General features: G+C 35.8%; 1 protein-coding gene across 7 annotated transcripts in view; it reads left to right on the top strand.

Moving 5' to 3' along the window:
- GALNT13 (polypeptide N-acetylgalactosaminyltransferase 13) overlaps positions 1-24,493 on the top strand; it is a 655,101-nt gene that overhangs the window by 417,069 nt on the left and 213,539 nt on the right. For all 7 annotated transcript variants that reach the window (XM_061437749.1, XM_061437740.1, XM_061437723.1 and 4 more), the window contains one exon: positions 10,378-10,495. In XM_061437749.1, the coding sequence (XP_061293733.1) occupies positions 10,378-10,495 (118 nt within the window). The remainder of the gene's footprint in view (positions 1-10,377; positions 10,496-24,493) is intronic.

The raw sequence follows: 24,493 nt of genomic DNA, 5'->3' as shown, positions 1-24,493 counted from the left end.
TCATATTCTTTCTTTTTTATTTCACTTATTCAATAAATGTCTATTACTATTAAACCAATATATTAACTGTACTTATAAAAGTGGTAAGATGTTTATAGTAATAAATATAATACTCAATAAGAAGTGACAGTTGCCTCAAGAGAAACAGTGCTATAGTACAAGCAAGAAGGGAAAGATGACAACCAGATTGGAGGGAAGAGGTTTGTACCAAAGCCAGCCTGTATGGACTACATAAATATTACATCAACCTGGAGCAGGTTTAAACATTTAAGGGGAGTTTACAAAGGAAGATTTAAGTGGCAAATGGATGAATAGATGTACTAAGGTTTGAAAGTGTGAAGCATTTACTGCAAACAACTAAACTTTTTGCATGTGTACATGCTTAATTGCTTCAGTCATGTCTGACTCTTTGTGACCTCATGGACTGTATCCCCCCAGGTTCCCTTGTCCATGGGATTTTCCAGGCAAGGATACTGGAATGGGATGCATGCCCTCCTCCAGGGGATCTTCCTGATCCAGGGATCAATTGAACCCATGTCTTCTGTATCTCTTGCTTTGGCAGGCAGGTTCTTTACTACTAGTGCCACCTGAGAAGCCCACTAAGCACTTTAAATACATAAAGATAGTTAAATGAAGGAGCTCATTGGGTAGCTCTAGGTCACTGATGGCAAAATAATATAAAATCTGAAATTTTTTAAATACAGATTTTCGAACATCTGGTTAATGTTTTAAGAGGAATTTTTATTTAGAGAAATTAATCAGGCTATGGTTTGTAGAATACATTTTGGAAGTTGCAGACTGCAGAAGCAAGAACATTCCATAACAAATAGTTAGAAATAAGGATGAAAATTGGGTAACAGAGATGTGTCAAAAAATACTTAAAAAGGAGGAAGTATGTGGGAAATGACTGAATGAGGCAAAATGATAAAGGTGCTGAATAGTGGTTTGATGAAATAAAATCTGATGAATAAAGTCTTAGGACTTTAGAAGGAAATAGAGGTCTTTGAAAGAGAAGCAGACATGGTAGCACTTTCTCTGTTATATACACTGAGCAGAGTCAGGAGGAGTTTTTTAAAGAAAGCATCTAATGAGTTATTGAAAGAGCACAACCAATGCAGAGAAGAGACTACCTAAATTAAGAGTCAACCTCATAGAGGTGACGCTAAAGGCATAAGACCAAGTAAAGAGTTTAGAAAGAGAAAAGGTCCTCTGAGAGACCCTTGAGAAGACTACATTTTGAGATCTGACATCCAGCAATGGAAAGGAAGGGGCATCAATAAGTATCATACAATATTCAAATTGGTAGAAGGAGAAAACTCTCTAGAACAATGCAGTGGGAGTCAGAGGTGAAAAGAATTTCAAGCAAGGAGGCTGATAGATTGTGTTAAATGCTTTCAGAGGAAAGGCTATTGAAGTTCATAATCAATAGTCTCTTCCAGAAAGAAGTTATTGCAGGGATGGGAGAAAGATCCAGATTCTAGTTAGAAGGTCAAGAGGAGTTGAGGGAGTATGTAAAAAGCATCCTTTCAATAAGGTCACCAGTGAAAGATATAGAAAATAAATGTCCCTGGTTTAAATGAGCAATAGAATGGAGTGAAGATGTAGTTTAGGACAGAACTTAATTGAGCAGTTTTGTAAGCTCAAAGGGACAATCTAAAAATCAAAGGCATGACATACAGATGTAATAGTCAATGAACAGAGACTTCCCTGATGGCTCAGCCAGTGAAGAATCTGCCTGCAATGCAGAAGACCTGAGTTTGATCCCTGGGTTGGGAAGACCCCTTGGGGAAGGAAATGACAAACTACTCCAATATTCTTGCTTAGAGAATCCTATGGACAGAGAATCTCATGGATAGAAGAAGCTGGCGGGTTACAGTTCATGGGGTCACAAAGTGTCAGACGTGACTGAGCAACTCACTTTCAATAGTCAATGAACAGGTAGCTGAAAGGTTGCAGGTATACCTTAGAGGTTGTGGGTTTGGCTCCAGGCTGCTGCAATAAAGTGAATATTGGGTTAAAGTGAGAAAGACATTTTCTGGTATCCTGGTGCACTTAAAAGTTATGTTTATATCATGCTGTAGTCTATTAAGTATGCAAGAGCACTGCATCTAAAACAATATATATACCTTAGCTAAAAAATACTTGCTAAAAAATTCTAACCATTATCTGAGCCTACAGGGGTGAAGGGTCTTGCCTGGATATTGCTGTTGATGCCTGCTGACAAATCAGGGTGGGCTTACTAGAAAGTTGGTGTGATTGTAGAAATTTCTTAAGACAGTAAAGCTTACCACATCGATTGACTCTTCCTTTCACAAACTATTTCTCTGTAGCGTGTAATGTTATTAGATAACATTTTATTTACAGAAATCCTTTCAAAACTGGAGTCAGTCCTCTCAAATCCTGTCACTGCTTTATCAACTAAGTTTATATAGTTTCTAAATCTTTTGTTGTCATTCCCCAGTTTTCACAGACTCTTCACCGGGAATAGATTCCATCTCCATAAACTTTCTCTGTTCATTAATAAGAAGCAATTCCACATCATAAAGTTTTCTTATGAGTTTGCAGCAGTTCAGGCACATCTTTAGGCTCCACCTCTAATTCTAGTTCTCTTGATATTTCTACCACATCTGCAGTTGTATCCTGCACTGAAGTTTTGAACCCCTCAAAGTCGTTCTTGAGGATTGCAATTAACTTGTTCCAAATTCCTAGTAATATTGATATTATGACCTCTTCCCATGAAGTGTGAATGTTCTTAATGGCATCTAGATGGGTGAATCTTTTCCAGAAAGTTTTCGATTGATTTTTCCCAGATCCATCAGAGGAATCACTACCAATGACAACTACAACCTAATGAAGTGTATTTCTTAAGGATTAAGACGTGAAAATCAAAAGCTCTGCTTGATCCATGGGCTGCAGAATGGATGTTGTGTTAGCAAGCATGAGAACAATATTAATGTTGTTGTACATCTCCATTAGCACTCTACGGTGACCAGATGAATTGTCAATGAACAATAACATTTTGAAAGAAATCTTTTATTCTGAGCAGTAGGTCTCAATAATGAGCTTAAAATATTCAATAAACCGTGTTGTAAACAGATGTGCTGTCATCCAGGCTTTGTTGCTCCCTTTAGAGGTAACAGGTAGAGTAGATACAGCACAATTCTCAAGGACTTTAGGGTTTTCAGAATGGTAAAGTAGCATTGGCTTCAACTTAAAGTCACCAGTTTCACTAGCCCCTGATAAGACTGACTATCCACTGAAGCTTTGAAACCCAAGCATTGACTTCTCCTCTCTAGCTGTAGATGCTAAGATGGCATTTTCAGCCAATATAAGGCTGTTTAATCTACATGGAAAATCTGCTGTTACTATAGTGACCTTCCTTAATTATCTCAGCTAGAGTTCCACATAATTTGAAGCTTCTACATCAGCACTTGCCTCTTCCCTTTGATTTTTATGTTATAGAGACAGCTCCTTTCCTTAAACTTTATAAAGCAACCTCTTCTAGCTTCCAAACTTTCTTCTTTCTGGCTTGATAAAAGTGAAGAGAGTTAGGGCCTTGCTCCAGATTAAGTTTTGATTAGGAAATGTAGCTGATTTGATTTTCTATGCAGACCACTCAAATCTTCTCCATATCAGCAATAAGACTGTCTTGCTTTCTTATTATTCATGGTTTACTGGAGTAGCACTTTTAATTTTCTTCAAGAAGTTTTTCATTGCATTCACAACGTATTTATTTGGTACAAGAGACCTATCTTTAGGACTGTCTTGACTTTTATCACACCTTCCTCACTAAGCTGACTCATTTCTAGTTGTTTATTTGAAGTGAGATATGTGTGACTTTTTCTTTCACTTGAACACTTAGAAATCATTGTAGGGATACCAGTTGGTCTCAGGGAACAGAGAGGCCCAAGGAGAAGAAGAGAAATAGGGGGAAAGTTGGATGGTATTGAAGTCAGGACACTAACAGCATTGATTGATTCTTGTTTAGTTGCTCAGTCATGTCCAACTCCTTGCACCCCATGGACTGCAGCACGCCAGTCTTCCCTGTTCTTCACCATCTCCCACAACTGCAGCGTGCCAGGCTTCCCTGTCCGTCACCATCTGTCAGAGTTTACTCAAACTCATGCCCATTGAGTTGGTGATGCTATCCATCCATCTCGTCCTCTGTCATCCCCTTCTACTACCTTCAATCTTTCCCAGCATTAAGGCCTTTTCTTATGAGTTGGCTCTTCACATCAGGTGGCAAAAGTATTTGGAGCTTCAGCATCAGTTCTTCCAATGAATATTCAGGGTTGAATTCCTTTAGGATTGATTGATTTGATCTCCTTTCAGTCCAAGGGAATTTCAAGAGTTTTCTCCAACACCACAGTTCAAAAGTATCAATTCTTCAGTGCTCAGCCTTCTTTATATCCATGAATAGTGGACTATAGTCTACATGAATACTGGAAACACCATAGCTTTGACTACGTGGTACTTGTGGTGGTGTCATCTGCATATCTGAGGTTATTGGTGTTTTCCCTGGCTTTGTTGATTCCAGCTTGTACTTCATCCAGCCCAGCATTTCACATGATGTACTCTGCATAGAAGTTAAATAAGCAGGGTGCAATGCACAGCCTTGATGTATTCCTTTCCCAATTTGGAACCAGTCCGTTGTTGCATGTCCTGTTCTAGCTGTTGCTTCTTGACCTGCACACAGGTTTCTCAGGAGGCATGTAAGGTGTTCTGGTATTCCCATCTCTTTAAGAATTTTCCACAGTTTGTTTTGATCCACACAGTCAAAAGCTTTGGCATAGTTAATGACTCAGAAGTAGATGTTTTTCTGGAATTCTTTTGTTTTTTCTATGATACAAAGGGTGTTGGCAATTTGATCTGTGGTTCCTCTGCCTTTTCTAAATCCAGCTTGAATTCACTGGAAGTTTTTGGTTCATGAACTTTTGAAGCCTCGTTTGGAGAATTTTGAGTATTACCTTGCTAGTGTGTGAAATGAGTGCAATTGTGTGGTAGTTTGAACATTCTTTGGCATTGCTTTTCTTTGAGATTGGAATGAAAACACTTTTTCCATTCCTGTGGCCACTGCTGAATTTTCCAAATTTGCTGGCATATTGAGTACATCATCTTTCAGGATTTGAAATAGCTCAGCTGGAATTCCATCATCTCTACTAGATTTATTCGTAGTGGTGCTTCCTAAGCCTTGACGTAACACTTCAGGATGTCAGGCTCTAGGTGAGTGATCACCCCATCATGGTTATCTGGGTCATTAAGATCTTTTTTGTATAGTTCTATGTATTCTTGCCACCTCTTCTTAATATCATCTGCTTCTGTTAGGTCCATAACGTTTCTGTCCTTTATTGTGTCCATCTTTGCATGAAATGTTGCTTTGAAGAGATCTCTAATTTTCTTAGGAGATCTCTAAGTCTTTCCATTCTATTGTTTTCCTCTATTTGTTTGCATTGTTCACTGAGGAAGTCTTTCTTATCTCTTCTTTCTATTCTTTGGAACTCTGCATTCAGATGGGTATATCTTTCCTTTTCTCCTTTGCCTTTCGTTTCTCTTCTTTTCACTGCTATTTGTAAGGCCTCCTCAGACAACCTTTTGCCATTTTGCATTTCTTTTTCTTGGGGATGGTTTTGATCACTACCTCCTGTACAATGTCAGAACCTCTGTCCATAGTTCTTCAGGCGCTCTATCAGATCTAATCCCTTGAATCTATTTGTCACTTCCACTGTATAATTGTAAGGGATTTGATTTAGGTCATACCTGAATGGTCTAGTGGTTTTCCCTACTTTCTTCAATTTAAGTCTGAAATTTGGCAATAAGGAGTTCATGACCCGAGCCACAGTCAGCTGCCAGTCTTGTTTTTTGCTGACTGTATAGAGCTTCTCCATCTTTGGCTTCAAAGATTATAATCAATCTGATTTCGGTGTTGACCATCTGGTGATGTCCATGTGTAGAGTTGTCTCTTGTGTTGTTGGAAGAGGGTGTTTGGTATGACCAGTGCGTTCTCTTGGCAAAAGTCTGTTAAACTTTGCCCTGCTTCATTCCATATTCCAAGGCCAAATTTGCCTGTTACTCTGGGTGTTTCTTGACTTCTTACTTTTGCATTTCAGTCCTCTATGATGAAAAGGACATCTTTTTTCGTGTTAGTTCTAGAAGGTCTTGTAGGTCTTCATTGATTGATGAAGTTGCCAGTTTTATAAGGGCGTGGTTCATGGTGCCCAAACTACAATAGTAATGTCAAAGATAACTGATTACAGATCAGCATAGCAAATATAATAATTTAAAAGTTTGAAATACTATGAATTTACCAAAATTGACACAGAGACATAGTGTAGGCAAATGCTCTTGGAAAAATGACACCAGTAAGGGCTTTCCTTATGGCTCAATCAGTAAAGAATCCCACTGTAATATATTGACCTGGTTGGGAAGATCCCCTGGAGGAGGGCATGGAAGCCCACTCCAGTATTCTTTCCTGGAGAATCCCCATTGACAGAAGAGCCTGGTGGGCTACAGTTCATTGGGTCACAAAGTGTCAGACACAACTAAGCAACTAAGCACAGACTTGGCTCAGAGTTGCCATAAGCCTTCCATTTGTAAAATACACAATATTGTTGAAGCTCAGTCAATCAATGTGTGATTTTAAAACAGAAAGAAAAAGTGTGCTTATAGTCAGAAAAGAGCTGACTGAGGCAAAAGAATGAATACTATTCCACATTCAGAGGAGAGGAGACATCCCCCACCCCCCACCAAGACAAGAAGAAGGAAGAGGCCCTGAGAAACACACAATATTAACATAGAAATTGAGAGAGGTTAGACTTCAGGACTGAGAGAATTTAGATTTTATGCATTGATTTACTCTTCAGTTTTTTGAGAAGAGTCTGAAACTTTTGGGGAAGATTCATATAAGATGAGACAAGGTAAACAAGTAAACAGAGAAAAGGATTGTTAGCTGTTCATGGCCTGAGCAGAGAGTCAATAACATGGACTTTTATCGTGACCAGATGACCTCAGCCTGTTGCTATTTCAATGATTCTCAAGGTTTTAGGAACAGAAGTGGATGAGGAATGGTAAGTTTACCCAAGAACTAATATTTCTTGTTGTTGTTCAGGCGCTTGGTCCTGAATACTCTTTCTGACCCCATGAACTGCAGCAGGCCAGATTTCCCTGTCCTTCAACATCTCCCGGAGTTTGCTTAAACTCATGTCCATTGATTCGGTGATGCCATCCAACCATCTTGTCCTCTGTCGTCCCCTTCTCCTCCTGCCTTCTATCTTTCCCAGCATCAGAGTTTTTTCCAATCAGTCAGCTCTTCTCATCAGGTGGCCAAAGTATTATAGCTTCAGCTTCAGCATCAGTCCTTCCAATGAATATTCAGGACTGCTTTGCTTTAGGATTGACTGGTTTGATCTCCTTGCAGTCCAAGGGACTCTCAAGAGTCTTCACCAACACCACAATTCAAAAACATCAATTCTTCGGTGCTCAGCCTTCTTTATGGTCCAACTCTCACATCCATAGATGACTACTGGAAAAACCATAGCTTTGACTATACAGACCTTTGTCTGTATAATATTAATATTGATAAAAAGAATGTAGTCAGGCAAGGACAGAGAACCTAGTGTGCTCAGCCAGGTGTTTACTGACATAGTAGGGTCTTGGAGAGTGGGTGGGAGGAGGGAAGTAAATGATTTGTAAAGGGAGATCATCTGTGAGAATATGGAGTAGCTAAAGAAACATCACCAAAAGGACTTCCAAAGGATTTAAATAGGAAGGGTTAAAAAATTGAAGCTTTTATTCAGTGAAGCAGATTTCAAAGTTCAGCATCTTAGATCTGAAGTGTTTTTAGATGATTTTGCAATCCAAAATGAGAGCATTATAGGGAGCCAAAATTAATTGAAGGACACTTAAGACTTTTGTTTGAATGATTAACATTAGCAACTATAAAGATTTATTACCAAGCCATTTGGGTGATTACTTCCCCCTGCCCCCCATGTAATTGATTGAATTGGTTGGTGTGACATTGTAGAGATGCTTAAAAAGATCATCTTAGCTAACTCAACTATAATGAAGGTTTTATACTTTCTAAATACCCTGAACACTTAAGGTCTGCACAGGTGTATGTAAATAGTTCATGCGTGACACTACAGAGCAGTTAACTTAGAACAGAACATGCCACATAGCACTGGCTACAGCTGTAGATATTATTTAAGGCAGAATAATATCTCTGAACTGTTTGAGAGAGCTAACTGCCATTTCAAATACAAAAAAAAAAAAAAAAGTCCTAGTAGCATCCATCTTCAGAAAATACAGGATTTTTTTTTTTTGAGCAATTGCAAATTTTTGAAAGATTTTGTTACTTTTCAAGTAAAAGTGAAACTTATTTGAGTCATTCTTACAGTTAACATGTAATTTATTGTTGCCATTTATTATATATTTCTCACATATTTGTAGGAATCATCACCAACTATAAGATGAAACTCAATACACGTATTTAAGTTAAATGCATTTGTTCTTTACTAGTAAATATACAAGTGAATGGGCACTCTGAACTGATCATTAAAAATGCATCATTTAACATTCTTAAGCACTTAGTTACATTATAATAGGATAATTGTAGCAATTTCTGTTCCTCATTTCATTAAATAGAGTATTCAGCAGTGTGGTACCTTACATAGTTATTTCCATGGACTTCCAAAACCCCAGTCATGTGAGGGTCATGGCTATGTCATAATTAGCATCTGCTTAGCTTTATTACTGTTTCTGATTACAACTCAGTAGGTCAATGATACTGTCCATGATAGGAACCCAGCAAGACTAGAAGTAATAAAACAGCTCAGACCAAGTGAGGCTCTGCTGCTCCAACTGATGGACAGTTAATTGCCTGAGTGTAAAACAGTGATAGCACTGGGAGAAATAGAGAACTCTGTGATATGGTAGGTGTCCAAGTACAATATTATATTGCGGTTTTCAATGAAATACACTGTTCAGTTAGAGGACACGAGCACATCCTATGGCAGAAGAGGACATAATTTTGAGAAAAAACATTGAGTTTTCTAACAATCTCAAACTACCATTGAATAACACAGAGGTTAATCTGAGTATACTTTATACCAGGCCCTTGGTATCCAAGGTTCCTCCACATCAGATGACTCACCCAACACTGGATTGTGTAGTTCTGTGGCATTTACTATTTAAAATATTTGCATATAAATGGACCCAAGCAGTTCAAACCCATGTTGTTCAAGGGTCAAGTGTACCTGAATGAACATCCTAAATCTAAGTTACTAGATCAGTGTTTCCGATCTAGTAAATTTAGCAGCACAGTAGAATCACTTAGGACCTTTACACAGTATCAAAGATCTGGCCCCATTCCCGGCCAATTAAATCTAAACCTGAGAGAATTACCCAAACATGGAAGTGTAGTTTTTTCAGGGTGTGTCAGGGGCTGCTAATGTGCTATGAAGCTTGAAAATCTCTATTCAGAAATAATCATTGGTTGTATAGATAGATTCATTTGTGAACTAGAATTTTCTTTTTCAGTTTCACTGTATACTGCTTTTACAGAAAGACTTTGTATAGGTCACACATTAACTACTGATTTAATTAATCTTTTAAGATCAATAATTATTCCTTGTGAAAGTTAGCACCTGATTTCTTAGTTTCTACAGAGAAACTTTGAATGTGAGAACCAAAATCATTTATTCCTAGTAAAAAGTTTTGGATCTGTGCCAAATGTCCTAAACCTGTGAATAGTATACAGGATTTATGTTTGTCTATAGGGTTATATGATTCATTTTATCATTGTAATTAGGTAAAACAATTAGCTGTAGACAATTAGATGTAAAGCTATTATGATACTTATGTAACTATTATTAGATACTTATTGCCTATAAATATTTCACAGCACTTAGTTTTTCCTATTCAAATAGATTGTAGATCTTTTCATAGAGAAACCATTTCCATAGGTTTCTAGAGTTCATATTAAAATAATTTATAATTAGGTGACAGGATCACAAGTAGAAGTTTCATGACTAGTTCAGCTCTTTAAGGACAGTGATAAGAACACAGATTTCTCTTCACTACACCTTTCACACAGAATGTATATGCCCCTGTCTTAAATGGCCAGTGTTCCTTATATCTATTTGATCACCCATAAGAAAAACTATAGACTAATCTAAGTTTAGTTTTACAGAAAATGTGAAATAAAATGCTATTTATTAATTTTAAAACCTCTTATAATTTGGCTTTATGTTTTCAGTTTGAAATTTTTAAGTATACTGCTTTTTATTTAAAATGTTTCAGAAATATTTGCTATAGTCTCATTAAACTCCACACATTGTTTTCAAAAGATATTCTTTTGTTTTTGTTTTTGTTTTCAACTAGGACCCCAACTATGGCTGGTGGCCTATTTTCTATTGACAGAAACTACTTTGAAGAGATAGGAACTTACGATGCAGGAATGGATATCTGGGGTGGAGAGAATCTTGAAATGTCTTTTAGGGTAATTTCATTTTACTTTATTTTTTGACTCTGAAGATACTATGCTGTAGCATGCATGTGTAGACTCAGTAATTTACTGTCAGATCTTTTTTGTGAAGTGATACAAATTACTGATCAGTTGGTCATTGTAATACTTGTTTAGAAGCTAGAGTCTTTTTGCATGCAATATTTACCATTAAATGGGAAATTAGAGGCATTTTTTAAATTTTCAAAATAATTCTTGTGTACATAGTTCAAAGGTATTAGGGCTTTTAGTTTTTTAAATAAAGAAGGGTTTTATTTTTGAAATAAAGCATTACCCTTGGTGTTTTTGAACTGAAACTTGAAAGTGTTATGATATCTATATTTAAAAGTGCTGCTTGAGGTTATTCTCAAATACATTTAAGAATAACCTGTGTTCAAAGGCATTCTGGATAATTCAAGTAGCATGACTGTTTTCACAATCATAGACATTATTGTTTGATGAATGAGTTGTAATAATGCAAATGCACTTTTTAAATGGCCTTGCAAGTAAACAAAAATTAAGAATTAATCCATCATATATCTGATACTAGAAAGTATATTAATAATTTTAATGTTGCATTTGAAAATTTTAAATATGAACACATAAATGTTCCTTCTAACTAAGAAATCATGAGGAATAACATACTGTTTTTTTCTTCAAACCACATTCAATATCATTTAAAAATTAGTTGTTAGTAATACTGTTGTTTTTTCTTTCTATAATTTGACATGTTATTTGAAACACTATTGTTTTGCTGCATTATTTGTACAACAAAATTATTACAGTTTAGATATATTTATCTATGAAGTTTAAGAGTTATGCCTTTTAATTTCTCATTTAGAAAGTAAGCTTTATTGTTCACAAATGTAAATATATTTGATGTTGTATAAGCAAATGTCAAAATCTGAGAATAAGAATTACTTTGAGTTTATATAATGTGAAATTTAATGGATCTTGGATAACATGGATTATTTTAGAAGCACTAGGATGTCTTTGTTATACAACTTTTGCCTATAAATCATCCTTACAGTCCAGTGTCTGAGATCATTAGTTAATGGAATTTTATTCTTTCTATATTTGTTTATATACTTATAGTCCAGTGGAACTTGCCCCACAAGGCTTAGTAGCATACTGAGGAATGTCTTCTTCCTGTCAAGTACGTGATTCATCTTTGCACAATCTTTGGAACATTTGGAGACCCCAATTTTTTACTCAGTGTGGTTCTCAAAGTACAGAATAGAAAAGCTAACAGTTAAAAAAGGAAGAAAAAAGATGGAAGGAAGGGAGTTAGGAAGGAAAGAAAGTATACTCAAAAGATTAAAAACAGTTTTCTCATATGCTTAGACTTAATGAAAAGAGTATTTATACATTAATTAACCAATATTCCTTGAATGCTGTGGTTGAAATTCATAAGGAAAAAAAAAAAAAAACAATGTAGCAACATTAGTAATATCTAGTGATCCTGTTGCTCATCTTTTTTTCCCCTTCTTTTCTAACAGTCTTATTCACCTTCTTTCTGCTCGCCTGTTAAGCTTGATTCTCTGTCAATAGACTCCCCTTATCTTCATCACAGAGCTCTCAGATTGGACGGGTGATCTTCACCTTACTGACTGAAAGATGTGTTAGGGAAGAATTTAGTTATGAAAGAATATAGTGGAATAATATGATGCATCTTCTTTGTAAGAAATGAAGTACTCATAAGGAAATAGTCTTTGAATGTTTAAAACATTGATTGTCTTTAGTTTCCATATATTATCAGTAGAAACAAAGTGTGTATTTTTCTCTTTATTAGTCTCTTGATTAGTGTTTTACTTTTCTTTGTGTGACATGGATATGTGTTTATTTAATAGTTGGTACCCTGGCTGAGGAAGATGTTGAATAAGAGAAAATATTAGAACAATATATTAGCAAGGGGATGACAATCTCCTTTAGATTAATTTCATAAAAAGATATATGACTTAATGAAATGAGAATATGTTAGGGATTCATAATCAGAAGATCTGTGTCTAATATCCAGCTTAATTATTATACAGCAAACATATATGGAACATGTAGTATATTTGCTGCACTTTACAGATACTGAGGCTGCAAAAATGAATAGAGCCTGGTGCTTTTACTCTTATAGGCCTTTCCAGATGGCGGTGGTGGTAAAGAGCCCACCTCAGTGCAGGAGGCATGAGACTCAGGTTCTGTCCCTGTGTCAGGAAGATCCCCTGGAGAAGGTCATGGACACCCACTCCAGTATTCTCACCTGGAGAATTCCATAGACAGAGGAACCTGGCAGGCCATAGTCCATGGGGCTGCAAAGAGTCAGACTCGACTGAAGCAACCTAACACACTTTTACTCTCAAAGAAGCAATACATAGGCATTATTGTCAGTAAAATTCAATAGTATTTTTTTTATACATGAGGTTTTCTTGTCACTGACATGTTAGTATAGGAAAATTTTTATTGTGTAGTCACTTAGTCATGTCTAAATCTTTGCAACCCCATGGACTGGAGTCCGCCAGACTCCTCTGTCCATGGGATTTCCCAGACAGGAATACTGGAGTTGTCATTTCCTTCTCCAGGGGATCTTCCTGACCCAGGGATCAAATTCCTTTCTCCTGCATTGCAGGCAGGTTCTTTACCATTGAACCACCTGTGGAGGCCATATATAGGCAAATTACTTAACCTTAACTGTGAGACAGTGATTTAATAGTAAAGATGGCAGAAAGTGAAGAAGAACCAAAGAGCATCTTGATGAAATTGAAAGAGGAGAGTGAAAAAGTTGGCTTAAAGCTCAACATTCAGAAAACTAAGATCATGGCACCCGGTCCCATCACTTCATGGCAAATAGATGGGGAAACTGGCTGACTCTATTTTGGGGGGCTCTAAAATCACTACAGATGGTGATTGCAGCCATGAAATTAAATGACGCTTACTCCTTGGAAGGGAAGTTATAACCAGCCTAGACAGCCTATTAAAAAGCAGAGACATTACTTTGTCAACAAAGGTCCATCTAGTCAAGGCTATGGTTTTTCCGGTAGTCATGTATGGATGTGAGAATTGGACTATAAAGAAAGCTGAGTGCTGAAGAATTGATGCTTCTGAACTGTGGTGTTGGAGAAGACTCTTGAGAGTCCCTTGGATTGCAAGGAGATCCATCCAATCCATCCTAAAGGAGATCGGTCTTGGATGTTCATTGGAAGGACTGATGTTGAAGGTGAAACTCCAATACTTTGACCACCTGATGTGAAGTGCTGACTCATTTGAAAAGACTCTGCTGCTGAGAAAGATTGAGGGCAGGAGGAGAAGAGGACAACAGAGGATGAGATGGTTGGATGGCATCACCGACTCAATGGACATGAGTCTGGGTAAACTCTGGGAGTTGGTGATGGACAGGGAGTCCTGGTGTGCTGTGGTTCATGGGGTCACAAAGAGTCCGACATGACTGGGCGACTGAACTGAACTGAACTGAAAGATATAGTTGTCTTGTAGCTCTGGTCTATGTAGACTTGAGGATGAAAAACTGAGAAATATTAAATGCCTGCAAAATATTATTATTATGGCTGGTTTATAGATATTTAAGTCAATCCAAAGGTATATACTTTAGGGGATTTATTTATAACAGTATCACTTGATCTTTGATGCCCAAAGTATTGTAAATACTGACAGACTTTGAACATCTGATCCAAATGATAGACCTTCCAAGAAAGAAGCATCTAGTCTCCTATACACCATAGGTTTAAATACAGTTTCAAAGCACTGAAAAAACACTTGAAGTCTCTGGATAAAAGTTCTTGGCATAAAATAATAGTGACTTCTAATATGTATAGAACTAGTAAGCAGAACAGTTGAAAATTGAACCCCAGTATTCTGAGACCAGTGACTGTGCTGCTGATTTCTATACCACTACTGCCCCTAATTAGATTCATCCCTCCATAACATGACAGCCCCCAAAATAGTGGTATTATCAGGAGAAAGAGAAGTTAATATATAAATGCAATCTTCTTCCAGAATACTGAGAATGTGGTCTTATCTAGTTCTTTAATCTTTTTCTAATAGACTGTAGCCTCCTATGCGTAATGCATGTCCAGTGAAAATACGTACAAGTAGATCCAAGTGCTCTTGAAAAATTAGTCTCAGATACTGTTTTCTACTTCATTACACAACAATCATTGAAATAACATAAGTCCTCAGATATAAATGTTAATTTTTAACTGATATTTATTTCCTGCTCAATAGGTGCAGGGCATAGAGTTGTGAACAAAATAGACAAAACTGTGTGTCCTATGGAACTTATATTTTAGTGAAGGATACAGACAGTGAATAAGAGAAATAAAATATGTTACTATGTTAGTGATAGTGTTTAAGAGAAAAAAACTAAGGAAGGGGAGAGGAATATAAAGCAGCAGATGTTGGAAATTCTTAGTGGTTGAAATTCTAGATAGGAGGAACTCAGAAATGAATATCCATATAAAATAGTTTATGACAAAATTACCCAGTATAATATGACTTTATCATTAAAGGTGTCATGTATTTTTAAATAATATCCCTGATGGCAGCATCAGTACCATCCAAAAAGCATCACCACCAAAAGTCCTTGCCTTGCATGAGCCAATAGCACAAGGGCAGTATTTCTAAAACCACACAATATATGAGATAATATGCATTGTAGAACCAACTGAGTCATAAAAAGTCAGAAGGCAGAAAAGGACTCAGAAGAATGTCCCCCTGCCCTGAAATGTGGTGGTTGTGGTTTAGTCACTAAGTTGTGTCTGACTCTTATGACCCCATGGACTGTAGCCTCCCAGGCTTCTCTGTCCATGGGATTTTTCTAGGCAAGAATAGTGGAGTGGGTTGCCATTTCCTTCTCCAGGGGATCTTCTCAAGCTAGGAATTGAACCCAGGTCTCCTGCATTGCAGACAGATTCTTTACCAACTGAGCTACAAGGGAAGGTTACAAGTATGGTCTGGAAGGGAGGCATCGTGGGTTCAAGACCAAGGCTCTAGCACCTATTATCTGTGTGAGGGTAAGGCATCAGGTCTCCTAAGCTCTAGTTTGTCCATATACGTAAGAAAGATTGCATCACTTTTTTGACTTGTACTAGGGGACTATTAAGGAGAAGGCAATGGCACCCCATTCCAGTACTCTTGCCTGGAAAAATCCCATGGATGGAGGAGCCTGGTAGGCTACAGTCCATGGGATCTCGAAGAGTTGGACACGACTGAGCAACTTTACTTTCACTTTTCATTTTCATGCCTTGGAGAAGGAAATGGCAACCCACTCTAGTGTTCTTGCCTGGAGAATCCCAGGGACGGGGGAGCCTGGTGGGCTGCCGTCTATGGGGTCGCACAGAGTCGGACACGACTGAAGCGACTTAGCAGCAGCAGCAGCAGGGGACTATTAAATGCGATGATGTACATAGTGCTGATCACCCCCATTTGTCACACATAAATTGTGTCATAGGTGGCAGGTGTTATTGTTTTAGTGGTCTAAGCTGTGCGGTTTTGAACAAGTCATGACACTAGTCAGCATCACTTACTCTGTCAACTTAAAAATATGCACAACATGAGAGTTGTGAGTTAAGTTTTATTTGGGACAAAATGAGGACTGAGCCTGGGAGACAGCACCTCAGATAGCTTTGAGAAACTATTCCAAAGAGGCAGGGGGAAAGGTCAGTCAGTATATATGTGCTTTTGGTAAAGGGGGAATACATGGAATCAAGCACATATTTTTCCAGAAAGTTTCTACTGATCTTGTGAAGCTTCTGCTAGTCACAAGAAACAGCCATTGCCATTAAGGATAGTTCTTTTCTAGATATGAGGAGATACAAAAATGGGCATATAAAATCAACCTAAAAATACATATCTGAAGACCTGCCCTGCTAGTTTTCCTGGAGCACAGAGTGTCTTATTTCTGTTCTCCACCCTGAACTCCTTCAGGGGATGTTGGAGGTCGGCAATTGCAGCAGCACGTAATTTAATCCTTGTAGAGGAAGATGGCAAGTGCCCATATGTGTGCTAAGTTGCTTCAGTCATGTCCAACTCTTATAGCCACATGGCACTGTAGCTCACCAGGCTCCTTTGTCCATGGGATTCTCCCAGTAAGAATACTGGAGTGGGTTGCCATTTCCTACTCCAAGGGATCTTCCCGACCTAGGGATTGAACCTGCATCTCTTATGTTTCCTGCATTGACAAGCAGGTACCCATGGCAAGTTCCAATTTGTAGTTGACAAGTCCAGTGTATGTTAATTATACTTCAGTAAAGTTGATAAGTATTAAAGCATGCGTGTGTGCACATGCACACATGTGTGCGCGCGCACACACACACACACACAGAAAAAAAGAAACATCTTCCAAAGAGAAACAAATGAAGAAAAAATATAACTGATGATATCCAGTCAGCTATAGACTTCTACAGTCTAGCTGAGATTCTCATTGTATCTTAGCCTAGTTTCTTTTTAAATACCCTCAGTATGATTCTAACCACCTACCTCTCAGGACAACTATGTAGGTTAAATAAGACAATACTTATTGAATTTTTTATGAACTGTACCATACTATGGAAATTTTCATTTTATTATTATCACTACCCTTAAAAAATAAGCTCTTTTGACAACAATCAGTAGTTTAACAGAATGGGATTTACTTCAAATGCCCCAATTTTCTGTCCTTCTAGATCACTATAAAAGTAGCAATATATTTATCTGAAGAACATGTTTCATGATGTGAAGTCCATTTATATCGAAATTTCACAAGCAATGAAGTAGAAAAGAAATTTGAGTTGACATAATATATAATGGAAAAATGAAAGGCAGAGGTTCTTATTGAACAGAATAGCATGGTAAATGAAGTGAAAAGTTTATAGACTTTTGGGGGATTGTATTACTAAGGTTTGTGAAATTATTGAAAGTAATGAATTTTCTAAAAAAATCCATGCAATTATAATTTTTACAACTGAAAATGTCAATCATAATAATTTATTAAATAGAAATAAATTTTGACAAAAGTCTAGTTGAGTTATATCTGTTAGAACTGTTTGCTTTATTTAAATTTAATTCATGTAAATTTGAGCATATTGGATTGTTAGTATGTAAAACTTGACTGTATTTGTTTTATTTGGCTAGTCATAGAAACTAGACTATAATAGAAATCTTTTAACTAAATTAACTTAATCTAAGTTCATGTGTTATCCCCAATTTTGGTGAAGATGGTTTTGTAGAATACTTTTATTTAAATATTATAAAGTACTGACAATATTAACATAGAAACTTCTTAGCCTCTTTCCCTACTCCAGATATATTGGCAAAAATTGTATCTATTTGAGTTTTACATCATGATGCTATACATATGTGATGTGGGAAATGATTACCACAATCAAGCTAATTAACATATTCATCACCTCACATAGTTAAGATCTACTTTTAACAAATTTCAGGTATGTAACACAGAATTATTAACTATAGTCACCAAACTGTACATTAGATGTTAGAACTTATAACTGAAAGTTTGTATCTTATTAGCCTCTTTTAAAGTCTAAAAGGTCATAAACAGACCTAAAAGTCTAAAAGATTTTGTTCATGTATACCTCCATAAAGAATATAAACCACTAGCAATTATTTAGTCCAGGTGCAGGATAAACCTTAAACATGCTGCAGATGGCTTAAAATTTTTACTTCTGTGCTTACAATGAGATTTTCTGGCATTTGGGCCACCACTCTAACTTAAACAGTTGTTTAAACATATCTCTTCAGTCTCTCTATTCTTCGTTTAATTGAAATTATAGAATAACGATCATATAATATTTAATTTAGATATATACAGAAAACTCTATTTTCTAAAATAAATGTTTTAGAATTTTACTTTGAATGTTAACCATAATGCATACTTGATTTCCTTGCTCCTTTAGAAAACACAAGTGAACAACAGGAAAATTAGATATTAACCAAACTTTAGGATAATGTTAGAAAATGTTAGCAGAACTTGTTTTGTTTTTAAAGTTATAATACCCTAAGGCTTAGTCATTTTGATAACTATACTTCTTCATTTGAACTTTCTAGTTCACAAAAGCAAAATATGAGAATAGATATTATGTTGGATAGTCATCCATGTAATGTTTAACCTCATAAACATATGCTACATTGAGATGTACTTTGTTTTAGAAATATAAATCATTGTAGGGGACTTAGGTACACTAGAACTTGATATTAATCTCTGGTTCTTTTTTATAGGGCTTCCCTTGTGGCTCAGCTGGTAAAGAACCTACCTGCAATGCAGGAGACTTTGGTTTGATCCATGGATTGGGAAGATCCCCTGGAGAAAGGAAAGGCTACCCACTCCAGTATCCTGGTTTGGAGAATTCCATGAACTGTATAGTCCATGGGGTCGCAAAGAGTCGGACACGACTGAGAGACTTTGATTGACTTTTCCTTTTATGGTCAGTTATTCAATGGCACCCTATTCCAGTACTCTTGCCTGGAAAATCCCATGGATGGAGGAGCCTGGTAGGCTGCAGTCCATGGGGTCGCGAAGAGTCAGACATGACTGAGCAACTTCACTTTCACTTTTCACTTTCATGCATTGGAGAAGGAAATGGCAACCCACTCCAGTGTTCTTGCCTGGAGAATCTGGGGTCGCACAGAGTCGGACATGACTGAAGTGACTTAGCAGCAGCAGCAGTTATTTCTAAAAGTGATTTTTTTATAAAAAATATTTTTTGGAGGTAATAGTATAGCTCACAGTTTAGCGCCTTCTTGAACTGATGACATTCACTGCTTCTTTTTTGTGACCTGAATTCTTATCATGAAAGTGTTTCTCTGATAATGTAAATGTACACTATATTTGTCAGCCTGCATATATAAGCATCTGAAATTCAACTTATTCTGTTTGCTCTGTTTATTTTATTTTATCCATCTATCAATCAGTCATCTATCTACCTGTATAAATTTATGTGTGTTTGAGTCTGAGTGCAAATAGTTAAATATTCACGAAGACCCAGATATAAGTTAATTGTAGTTAATATAAAGTATATAGTATAATAATAAATATATTTATTTTTTAAAGTTTACAATATAATATCTATTGCAAATGAGTCATTGAGAGGTATGCTTATCAGGTGGCTCAGATGGTAAAGAATCTGCCTACAGTGCAGAAGACTCACCAGACATCCAGAAGGTGTTAGATAATTAAGAAAATTCAGGAATTATGAAAGTTTGAAGATGGATATGTATGAAATGCATAAAATGGGGAAAATGGAGTTAAGATTATATGAAAATAGTAATCTGTAAAATCTGCATTTTATTTCCATTAATATATAAACCAGAGTTGAATAATTCTTTATGGGATTTATTCAGAAATACTCACTGGGATAAATTTTAAGATTAAATTTTGGCACTGTTTTCTTGAATTAAACCATTAAATGGAAGCAAAAATACAGAAAAGAAAATCTATGATTTCTAAAACTTGATAAAAACATTTTGGACAATGTTTTTCTTTAACAAATGCAGGTATCTTTCAAAGATACTATCCAGAATTTCCTTGTAGGAGGCAATAGCAATAAACCAGATTCACTTAGCTTTTTAATGAATTTTAGCATATTAAGAAACCAACAACCTTTATTAGGGACAAATATCTGAAATGTTTCTTTTGTAAAACACACTAATTCTGACTGTTTTTTGGACTCTTCTCTGCTAATGTGTAGGGAAGAAATATTAACCATATTCACATTAACTATAATGTGTATTCACATTAACTATAAGAATCCTTATGATTCTAAATATGAAGAACCTCAATTTAACTATTTGAATTTATGGCAATAAAAAGAACTTTCTGAAGAGTTTAATGTGCTCAGAATTATTGCATGGAAGAGTTTGACACTTCCTGTCATGGCCATATTTTACTAAAGCTTCCCATTAAGTGTACTTAATCATATGAAATGGCACTGATAATTAAGTCAATTATGCTGCTGATTTACATTTAAAGTGCACCTAAGATATTTTGATAATGAAATGTTTAACATCCTTTTTGTATCTAACTATGTGCTCAGTGAATTGACTTTGAACTATTTATTTTATAAATTAAGGTCCCATTTTTTTTTTCCCTTAATGGACAGGGAGAGTTAAATAACTTCCAAAACTATTTCGAGTTTTGAAATTTTAAGGATCATTTAAATTATATATCCTGGGTTTGAGGAAATGAAATAAACCTGCCATTAAATTCAAGTGAAGTTTATAAGTAAATTTACTTCGGAGAATTTTTTTATTTAATTTATAAATATTTCTTAGTAATTGGACATACAGACCTGTAGAAGATCAGTCCATAGTCTCATAGAACTTGTGCCAGAGGGAGATATATGATAAATGAATAAACAGAAAAAAAAAAAGTAGTCTGTTAATTTCAAATAAAGGTGAGTGCTTTGAAGAAAATCCAGTGAGAGGTGGAGCATTGCATTATTTTGGAGTGGTCAAGGAAGCCCATTCTAAGGAAACATTTTAGCTGAGACCAAACTGACAGGAAGGATCCAGCTTTGCAAGGATTTGCAAAGAGAACATTCACTGTGGAACATAATGCAAGAGTATCACATCTCTCATGCCAAGTCTGTAAGAGCATAAATATCCTAATGCTTTGGGTAAAGGAAAGCTTTCCTATTTTAAAGTTAGGAACAGCTTATTCTCTCAGAACAATAGGTCCTCAAATGAACAAAACTCCTCTAGGAGTTTATTTTTTGGTGAGGCTTTACATTTGAATAGTGCCTTATAGAATTATTTTACATGTATTATCGTAATGGATCTCAGAAGGTTCTTTCTCCCATGTGTTTGGTTTTAATTTTAATGCATCAATAATGTTTGCATTATACTTTAGATTACCTTTATATGCTTATGTATCAGTCTACTCTCATTTTACCTATCAATCAATATAGATAATTATATACCTAGACCTACACTAGACACTGTGCATGGTGTATCTGTAGATAGATCACCCCTAAATTTATTGAAGGCTTGGAGAGTATAATATAGTTTAGGATCATTTCAGGGTACAAATATAAAGCTCATTAAGTTCAAAGGAAAAATTTCTATGATCTAAGATAACCAGGGAAGAATTTATAAATTAAAATTTCAAGTCTTGTAGACAGGAGGGCAGGAGAGGAGCAGGGACCTGAAATCAGTGAAATCTCAGAACTTGGCTACTGTGTTCATTCCTTCTTTGTGCTTTGAACCACACCTAAGTTTAGGCTAGAATATCTGGTTCCCCTACCTTTTGTTTTTCCTCTTGAGAATTACTTTAATAAAATATCACTAAATGAGGGATTGGGGGCAGGAGGAAAAGGAAACGACAGAGGATGAGATGGCTGGATGGCATCACCGACTCAATGGACGTGAGTTGGAGTGAACTCCGGGAGTTGGTGATGGACAGGGAGGCCTGGCGTGCTGCAATTCATGGGGTCGCAAAGAGTCAGACATGACTGAGAGACTGAACTGAACTGAACTGAAACCATTAAAAAAAATATATATATATATATATATATATATATATATTTGCCAAACTAGGCTTCACATGATGAAGTAATGAAGTACCCATTAAAAACTCCAGGAACTGAATATATTATTTTTTTTAAATATACCTATGTTTGATCCCTTAAAGATTTCTGGGACAAAATTCCAAAATTGTTGTGCCTATATATGTGCATTCAACTAGGAAAGCTGGTGCACCTTGCTAACCAAAATGAATGCATTCAAAATGAAATTCATGTACTTTGTATTAAAGAGCCAAATTTAAGTCTCTATGGTAACTACTGCAGTAAATGTGCAACATCTTAAGCTATGATTATACTGTCACTGTTGGTGATGTCTGTCTTAAGTGCATGACTACCAATCATTTCACTGTTGTTCTAGTCAACCAGAAATGTAGTTTAAAAAGGAAACCAATTAGGAGATTTATTTAAATAAGGCTGAATGATTTCAGCAATAACTGGTTCTAGATACCAGCAATGATTCTTTTGAGGATGTAAAATAATATTGAGGGAAGATTGATACAACTGTTCAGAATTTGAATATTAATTATCAGTAAGATTGAGTTTTAAGTGCCATTGAAAAGGTAGTTGGAGATTTTTAATAGATTTTTAAATTCCCTGTAAAAATATATTCATCTTAATAGATTTCATTATATCTGCAGGAATTCAAACGTGATTGATTACAAATTCTTAAAATATTTTATTATCAAACTAGCCACTGATTTATACTAGAAATATGCAAAAATTGAAATAAATATTGTAGTGTAGCATTTCTCTGTTGCCACCATGTTGTACCTGGCTACTAAAACATGTTTCTACATGAGTTCCTCCACTGTCAAAGATTTGATTTCACTTTTCTACTCGTTTTGTTTTTTCATAGTTCAGCAATATGCAGTCTTGGTCTTATATATTTTCTCCATTTGGTCAACCAACATTTTATTTGTTTTTTAATTTTATTTTTTATTGAAGTATAGTTGATTTCCAATGTTATATCAATCTCTGTTGTACAGCATAGTGACTCAGTTATACATATTAGACATTCATTTTTTATACGTTTTTCCATCATGGTTTATTATAGGATATTGAATATAGTTCCCTATGCTGGATTGTAGGACCTTATAGTTTTACTTATGATTTTACATTCTGCACCTTAATTGGTAAAACAACTTTATATTCTATTTTTTTTTATTTGGGTTTGAGAAATTATCTTAACTTTTGTAATTTCTGAATTAGATAGGAATATAGAAATTAACTGTTTAAGGGTAAAATGTCCCACTCTAACACTGGAATGATGAGTGATAATTAGACCTGATGAAAATCTAGTGCTCCTTGAGCATTTCTCTGACTTTGCAAGAGAAGGCTCCAGGACCTACAAGCTTTCCTTTCAGTTTTGAGGAACAGGATGGAAACTCTTGACTCTTTAAGGTCATAGAAAGTTAAAGGTATATCTGAGGAAATTGAAAATGTGCTGCAGAGTGGGGGCAAATTATTGTGTAAGAAAGGTGACATATTTGAAAGTTAGGTTTACAGAACTTATAATTAAATAAGTATTTGAGCATGGATATTTGCCAAGAAAGAGAATACAGAGGGCAGAATAGCAAAGCATGTCCTTAGGTAGCACATACATTTAAGGGTGGGAGAAAAAAAGAGAAAGTGAATGCAAAATCAGAGCTGTCAGGAAAGAAGAAAAATATATCAGAAGAACTTAGAATGTAATGGTGATTGTCAGCAGTGTCAAATGCTGCAGAGAAGTGATAAAGAATTATGAAAGCTCATAAAAAGCTTCATGTGCAAATTTAGATGATAGGATCAAGAAAAATACTAGAATATAAGATGTCAAGAAAATCGAATTGTAAAGATACATAGAGAAAAGAAAAACTTTTTAAAGAAGATTCACAGTAATTAGGGAAGAAAATGCATAGTAACTTAAAGGGTAAATATGATCAAAGTAATTAGTTTATATTTGCTATTCTTATTTTATCATAGATAAAGTAAGATGTAAGCTGATAGAAAGGATTTAAAAATCTAGGATATAGTGAAGAAGAAAGAGGAAGGAACAACTGATCAGATTAATGCCTACAGATATTGGAAGAATATTCTAAAGATATGGAAAAGTACCACTTTTTAGTTTGCAACACAGTTTTATGCTTATTGTTTCACTGTGTTCTTAGCAAAGCACTGTGAATGAGTTGTCTTTTTCTATAATTAAAGGTTTTGAGTTGCAAAGAAACTAAGTCATGCAGCTAGAAGTTGTCAGGGCTGAGCATCAAACCCACACCTTTTGCTCCCAGTCTATGTGTTCCTCTATTTGAGTTCAAGGTCTTAAGGGCAGAATTTAGCTTTGGAGAGTTGACTCTCCCTCCTAAAATAGAAAGAAACAACTAAGCCTATATGAGATATTTCAAGGTAGAAATAAATAGAAAGTTGGGTCAGCTTCTTTGAGCTCAAGAAGAGTAGAAAGCAGAAGATTATCTACAGAGAGGATGGGGTTGATATTGGA

Source organism: Bos javanicus, chromosome 2 (genome assembly GCF_032452875.1).
Source record: "Bos javanicus breed banteng chromosome 2, ARS-OSU_banteng_1.0, whole genome shotgun sequence".
NCBI lineage: Eukaryota > Metazoa > Chordata > Mammalia > Artiodactyla > Bovidae > Bos > Bos javanicus.
This window is presented reverse-complemented; position numbering and strand designations above follow the sequence as displayed.